Below are 7394 nucleotides of genomic sequence, written 5' to 3'. Positions count from 1 at the left end.
TTCCGCACGGGCTTTTTTATTTTTCGATGTGAATCGGTTCCTTATTCACTGTTTCTTCACCACCTTGATTTTGAGAATCTGGCTATGCGCCATGTGCACGAGGGGAAAGCGTTGTTGGGATCGAGGTGGCGTGGTCGGGCCGGGAGGAGGTACGAGGATGACGGGACTCAGGGAGACTTTGGGGGGACAACAAGACATTCTATTTACATGGTGAAGGAAATGCACGGACTGTACAGAGATGATGAGGGAAGCGCTGGTAGAGACTCGATGGGTAAGGCGGAGGGGCGCCCTGAAATAGGGTTTGCCTCCGGTTCCCGCCTTCTTTACCCGTTAATAAACAAGTCTGGCCACCGCCCTTGAACAGAGTCGATGGCGCATCTGCCCAGGAAAAAGTTGGGACGCTTCCTTTGCTTCGAATTTCCTGGTCGGTTCCTGGAACAGTCTAGCTTTAGCAGTACCAGAAGCACGCTGTCCAAGAAGCACGATTCCTCGAAATCACGGCTGAAGGAAGTTGGGTGTGTTTAGAGGAAACTGACGCCAACCAATATTTTTAACTTTAGCCAAGGTTTCTGGACCAACGCGGTCCCTTCTTCAGGGGTGACTAAAGTGTGCCAGAAGCAGCGGGTTGCTGCCTTCGTTCTCCGTTTGTTAGCGCGTGGCGCAGTCCATGCACTAACGTACGCGGAGGAGAGTGTTGCTGGAGTGCTATTCATCGACACCTTTGTGAGCCGGATTTGCCATGACTCCGCAGTCGCCTCTTGAACCGGTTTGGCTCCACGGCCAAGACGCTCACCTCCTCGAAGGCTATCCTGTGGTCGGCGCGCTCGCAGTGTTCGGCGAGGGAGCTAGATTCTGAATTCATTTGCCGGATGTCATTTTTGTGTTGCCTTATTCTTTGGTGGAGGCTTTTTGTTTCGCCAATGTATGGTGCCGGGGAATTTGATCATAAGATTTTGTAAACGACACCTGGTTGTTTTTCTCTGGGACACGGTTTTTCGGTCGTGGCAAGAAGCGGCTTGTTGTCGAAACAGGTTCGTGAGCTTATGTCGATTCCATGTTTTCTCAGAATGCGTGCGAGTGCCTCGCTGGTTCCCCTCACATATAGAAGCACAACACGCGCGTTTCGTTGTCTCATTGTTAGCTGGTTCCCCTGTCCTCTGAGCTTGACTGGCGACCAACGCGCTGATTAAAGCCACGTGTGTAGCCATTCTTCTGTAGGCCGGCGAGAACGGTGGATTCTGGTTTTTTCTCCGCTTCAGAGGAGCAGATTGACTTTGCTACTCCAGTCAATCTGCACCTCACATTCTTCGTCACCACGTCATCATCATCATCATCATCATTTATTTTTCCCTTAAGGCCCCGCCCCTTCACAGGGTATTACATAAGGAGGGGAGGGCTTCGTACATAGGAAAATACAAGAACAATGCCATGGAAAGGGGTTCAAAAAACAGATCTAGTAAAACATATTTAAACATACAAAGAGGGCAATTAGGACAACGATACAAGCAGTAACATCAAATGAGCACACAATTAGAACAGTTAAAAAATTCAATCGAGTAGAGAGAGGAAATTAGAAACGAATTGTTTCAGCACTTAAAACTAAGGGTGAGCTGCTGTTGGAAGGGCTGGTATAGGTTGGACTCTCTTGGCTGGGTTCCGGTGAAATTCCGTAGAAAAATTCGTGACGAGTCTCCTTAGAACCAGTCCCCGTGACTCGCCTGTTGAAGGTGAAGTGGTTAGTCTTTTTGAGGACCAACTCGACCCGGATGCAAGCAGAAAGAGTCGTTGCTCTTTCACAACAGCTTAGGCGACTTCATATGAAGTCTCGCAGGCGTGTGTCACCACTTCGCGCACTTTTGCGTGCACTCCCAGACACCCTTAGAGCGTGTGGGGGTAGCGGTCTCGGTCACAAAGGAGATGCCCTCGACTCAGCGTGACATAAAGCCCATCTCTTTGCGGGATGTACCGTTGGAGCGTGTACCGTACAGAGACCCACAGAACTTCATACCTCTTGAGGAGATATACCTCGGCGGAAAAGTGATGTTGGCACTGTCGGAACCTCACGGCATAGACCGAACCATTACTCATAACTTCCGCCTCAGATGTTTGGAATTTTATATTGAAGCGGCAAGCCAGATATTAACCAGAATCCCATTGGACAACGTCCAGATGAACATACTGGAGGCAATCGACCCGTAAGTTGTCATCGAAAAGCGGATTTCTTCAATAGCCCCACTTGCCACATCATTCCCTTCTCTGGTGCCAGAAAGAGAAATGAACAAAATTGACGCAGAATGGAGACTGCTCCGCAATAGAGAAATAGACCTGCCGGCAGATGCGAGCATTCGACGCTTTTGGAAACGAGTGAGAGACGCCAGGCAAGGAGACGGGAGCCCAATGTTCCCTCTCTTGAGCGACTTCGTCTACAAGCTTCTCTGTTTGCCGCACTCCAGTGCAACAGTGGAGAGAGTTTTCTCTCAGATCAACCTGATGAAAACAAAGACCAGAAACAGCTTGATGACGCAAACCCTGGCAGCTACGCTTCACGCCAAGCGGGTTCTAAGAGGGGCCAACTGTTATGACTTTGCAGTGAAAGAACGCTTAATTGACCTCATGAAAAAAGAAATGTATATGCAGGAGTGAAACTCAGTCGGGATGCCACCCGAATGACGTGTCCTATGTTTTAGCGTTTGTTTGTTCACACCAACATTTGGGCACAAAGTGGATTTTCCCTCGCTCTTTGACTGCAGCCGGTGAGCGTAAGTGTTCACTGCGAGATTTTCGTTCATTTCAGGGCTTAGGCCAGGATTTATTAGGCTGTGATATTAACTAATGTTTTCTTTACCCGTGATCACGTGGTACGCGAGTTTGCATGGGAAATCAATGTGTTATTGTATTCAAAGTTGCTACCAAAGTGTGGTAAGAGGGTGTCTGCGAAATAAAGGAGTTCACAATTCAACTACGCACCTTTTTTCCATGCCTGAATATTTTTTTTTTCGGATCTAGGGAAATCTAGGGAAGTTTGAGTGAAAATTTGGGGGTGAAGTGGCTTTCGAGGTTGGCAGCACTGCCGTGGGGAAAGATGGCAGAGCCTCGCGGGTTCAGCTCGGTTTTTGACACGCCCCGCGAGGTGCGCTTTTTTCCACGTTTTCTACGCTCGCGAACTTCAGATGCCGCCAGTGACGATCCATCATGGCGTTACGAGACGTGCTCGTTGGCGATAGTCAGCTGAAGCGTTTGTGCAGGTCTCGTCGGCGGTTGCGTCCGTCGGTCGAGACCTGCACATTGAGCTTCAGCGGCTACGATGCCGTGCGCCTTGCAAGCGCTGTGCGGCGCATTAACCTGCTGCGCGCAGACTTCTGTGTTGTGTACGTGGGAGGCAACGACATCTCTAGGCCAAACACAAGTCCGCAGGAGATTTGCGACAACATCAAGGTATGTACTACGTGGTGGTGCAACGCGTCGAACTTCTGCCGATTTCAGTAATAAGTTCTGAACTATCATTTCGCATCCTAGGCCCTCGTCCTGCAGCTGCTACGCGACGTGGCCCCTGTGGTCCTCGTGGTGAAGGTGCTGCCACGCTGGTTTATTACGGCGGACGCCGAGGTGAGCCGTAGCTGGTTGAACCGCCGTCACCTGCTCAACCGCAAGCTGACGGCTACGCTTAAGCGGATGCCGTCTGTGTTCATCCTGAACCCGGACGTGAGTACCGACATGCTTGTCATGTTGTACGCCTTTGGGGTGAACAGTGCAGAAAAAGGCGAGTAGAATACCAGATGAACATAGAGCTGGCGTGCAACAACATTTATTCTTAGTACAGGAAATCTCCGTTTGTTCGTGGCGAAACAAAAAACAAACAGTTTAGGAAAAGTTGTTTGTAACTGCCGGCCTCTTCTGATAACAGAGAAAGTGAGCATACATTGACATAGTCTTTGCCCCCTGCTGCTGTCATCTCAGCTTCCATATTTTGCTGTATCAGTTGCACTTTATATTTTTTAGAGCAAAACAGTTGAGAATTGATGCGTGCGCCCACAGGTACTACAACGCAGCCATCCATCATGGGCAGTTTCCACCTTGTTGGCAAGCATACTAACTGCTTCCTGCATGAGAAATGATTGCATGCAGTATACCACATGTTGTGTGCTCACTAATCGAACTCTTAGTAACAACTCTTGACAACACATAGTGACACGACTAGCTGCACTATTCAGTTGCACACATTACAAAATTATGAAAAGAACATTGAATATGTATTGTTTAGATTTCTTTGAAGAGGTCTTGCCCTGACGAAATAGACAAAAGGTTTCAGTAGCTATGCATGCTGGTGACATGTGCCAGTTGCCCAACTTATATTCTCATTTGCATTGAAGAAAATGTGCTGGAGCCATCACGTTTTGTGAATGCAGTTTGCTCACAGCTTTAAAAAAAGGCAGGACGCACTGATGCTGTAATTTTTTACCTTCACACTCTGCCACACAATCTCAAGAGGTTGGCCGTAGTTAAGTTTGATTTTTCAGCACCTAAAATGCTGGGCAACATACGTAAAATCATGATATATCTGTTAACTGAGTGAGTGTTCAGAGGAGTGCAGGGTCTTGTCTCTCACTCACGGCAAGTTGTACGTTCGATAGAGTAGCTGATGTCATTATAAAATTCTCAGTAGGCCTGCCAGCAAGGTTAAAACTGCCCATGCAGGATGCATGGCTGCACATTGCAGTACCAGTGGGTGCATATATGTCGGTTTGCAGATTCATTCTGAAAAACATGAAGGTAAATAGGAGCAGAAAACTATATAAAATCAGAAGGCTGTACCAAGAGGTGGTGACTGCATCAGTATATGCTCACTGTCATGATGCAGAGCTCACCTAGCTAAGGGGCACATGCAGGCATTAAAGTATTTATCCCAGCATGTCTTCTTGGTGACCTGCCGTCTATATATGTTCAGACATTTTATCTTCACTTTGTTTTCCTCAACTACCACCTATGGAGGCATTACATGAGGGTTGGGGTTACAGATATTTAAGAAAAGATATCAGTACAGGCATTGCGTTTGAAAATGCATTGTCAAGGCTTCAAGAAATGAAAATGGGCATGTGATGCCAGCGACTTCATGGGGAAGGGCATTTCAGTCCACAAATGCTCGGGGGAAAAAAGATCCTGAAAATGAGTGAGAAACAGGCCGAGTTATCTGAAACGGATGCACAGCGTGGTGAGATATGTGGGTACGATGCACAACGTAAGGTGCTTGAGTGAGTGAACTGCAAAGAATTTTGTGCTCCAAAGAAAGGCTGGTAATGCGGCGTCAAAGTAAGAGGCTTTCAAGGCTGTCCTTCAGAGATAAAACGCTGATGAAATAAGGGTACGGGGCATGATGCACAAAATGGACAGCATAGCTTTGAATTGATTCGAGCACATTTGTTAGGTGTATCTGAGGTGGGTTCCAGATGGGACTGGCGTACTGAGGTTTTGATCTGATGTGTTTTATATGCCAGAAATTTCACGTGTTTGAGTTAATTCTGTTTTAAGCAAGTGCTATGTTTGTGTGGTCTGCTTTGTTTCTGCCTGGTCATGTGTTTACTTCAAAAATATACCAGATAGGTAAAATTTTACTGTAGCTCTGTACTGTTGTGATGTCTTAAATGTTTCCCCGCGCTGGTTGCTCACGCTCACCGAGCCGGTAACAAAATGGCGCCAATGTGCTGCTATGTGATATTGTAAATGGTCGAGGTTAATTTGGAACCCTCAACTGTAGCAGCCCTCATACCTCAAGTCAGTTTTGGACATTAACCCTAGATACCATACCATGTTTGACGTATTGCCTCAATTTGCCCTATTTCTGAACAAATTCTATTTTATTTTCAGCATCGCTTCTTGGATGCATGTAAATTTCCAAAGAGGCACCTTTTTGGCGCCGATGGATACCATCTGTCAGCTGGTGAAGGAGTGGAGGAGCTGGCGGAGATCCTCGTCAGGAGCCTGGAAAAGGTGTACGGACCAGGCATCCTTGCTCCTTTCTCAAGGGTGCCAACCAGGCACATAATTAATGCGTGCCATCACTGCGGTACAAAGGGCCATGTGAATGGGGACTGCTACGAGTACTGCAGGCCGTAGGACCTGCACTACTATCTGCAGTGCTCATAGCAGTGGGTACTGTAGTGAAAGTGAGACCTATTTCTGAGGTGCTTTTGAGCTACATCTGCTCCTTGGAATCTGTTGACATTATCTGGGGTTTTTTGACATGCACTGACACCGCACAGCTTGAAGGCTTTCTTGCATTTAATCTTCATGACTTGCCACCGCTGCGGTTGAAATTAATCTGGAGCTCTCCACTGTTATTTAGTAAGACTTTCTGACAGACTAGTTGGTACATATTCATTTCTGGAGGCTGTGCGCAAAAAAAAACGTTCACAGGAAGAAGGAGACAACAGGAAAGAAGCGCCTGTTGCGTCGCTCATAGTCTGACATTCAACCCCGCATGACAAGGATTATTCACATCCACTAATATTGTTCTGGCCTGCTTGGCAAGCTGGAAATCTTTGATGGGAAGAACAATTGGGAAAGTGTGGAATTCTATTTCCCCGCAAGCTATGTCCCTGAGAATGGCAAGCTGTTTTATAAACTTGTGGTGCAGCTACGTCTTCGTTGCTTTGGAATATTGGCACCCCACAACTATGTAGTGCTGCACGTTGCCACTAGTCGAATACTTTTCATGAAGCCAAAGCACTTGCAGAACTTTGCAGTGCCCCTTCACCAATGTTGTCGCCTGCAGTACCTGGTTCCATATTTCCCACAAATACAAGCGACCATGTATCATAGAGCTTGCCACTGTTCACAAACTGTCACAAGCAAACTGTTCAGCTCTGAAACGAAGACATTTAATGCATGCTGCAGTTTGCTTTGTGGTTTGCATTGCCAGCAGTAAACTTCGAGGAACAGCGAACAACCGGTATCAGACGAGGTAGCAGGCACCTGTCTTGGGACCCATCGAGCTGAGCAATCATGAATGCATTCATCAACGACAAACACAATGGCAATACCAGCTCATTAGAAGGTACAACCCAATTGTCTGCTGGTCTGCAATTATGCTTTCATCAAGCTGGGAATTACTGAGAGATGTCCAACACGTGTTGGACAATATTAGTATAGCCACAAAGTGGTGATCATCAGTCATCACCCTTCTTACAGTCTGCACAGACCCTGACATGGCTCTGCATTATGTACAGACTTGGCCAACCCAGGCCTTGTGCTCAATTGAACCGTTGCAGTCACAGCTGTGTGAATGCCCTTTCCAGGCTCCCTTGTTTAGGCTGATCAAGTGTGAAGCTGTTCGTTCAACGAAATAGTAGACAAACTGACGCCTCCGCTGCAGCTCTCTAGCCCACCACATCATCTTT

At 47.3% G+C, this 7394-nt stretch overlaps 1 protein-coding gene across 1 annotated transcript; it reads left to right on the top strand.

Moving 5' to 3' along the window:
• Positions 1–3192: 3192 nt before the first annotated feature.
• LOC144123670 (uncharacterized) lies at positions 3193–6111 on the top strand. Its single transcript, XM_077656459.1, has 3 exons — positions 3193–3435; positions 3517–3702; positions 5863–6111. Exons 1-3 carry the CDS (start codon positions 3193–3195, stop codon positions 6109–6111), a joined length of 678 nt encoding a protein of 225 aa, XP_077512585.1.
• The last annotated feature ends 1283 nt before the right edge of the window (positions 6112–7394 follow it).

Source organism: Amblyomma americanum, chromosome 3 (genome assembly GCF_052857255.1).
Source record: "Amblyomma americanum isolate KBUSLIRL-KWMA chromosome 3, ASM5285725v1, whole genome shotgun sequence".
Classification (NCBI taxonomy): Eukaryota; Metazoa; Arthropoda; class Arachnida; order Ixodida; family Ixodidae; genus Amblyomma; species Amblyomma americanum.
Note: the sequence above shows the minus strand (reverse complement) of the source record. Positions and strands in the feature narration are given on the sequence as shown.

What these genes read in the sequence shown, in the direction of transcription:
- LOC144123670 (XM_077656459.1), top strand. Translation starts at nt 3,193, where the DNA reads ATGGCGTTACGAGACGTGCTCGTTGGCGATAGTCAGCTGAAGCGTTTG. An exon ending in AGATTTGCGACAACATCAAG is followed by an intron (nt 3,436 to 3,516) that starts GTATGTACTACG and finishes TTCGCATCCTAG; the next exon opens with GCCCTCGTCCTGCAGCTGCT. An exon ending in TGTTCATCCTGAACCCGGAC is followed by an intron (nt 3,703 to 5,862) that starts GTGAGTACCGAC and finishes TTTTATTTTCAG; the next exon opens with CATCGCTTCTTGGATGCATG.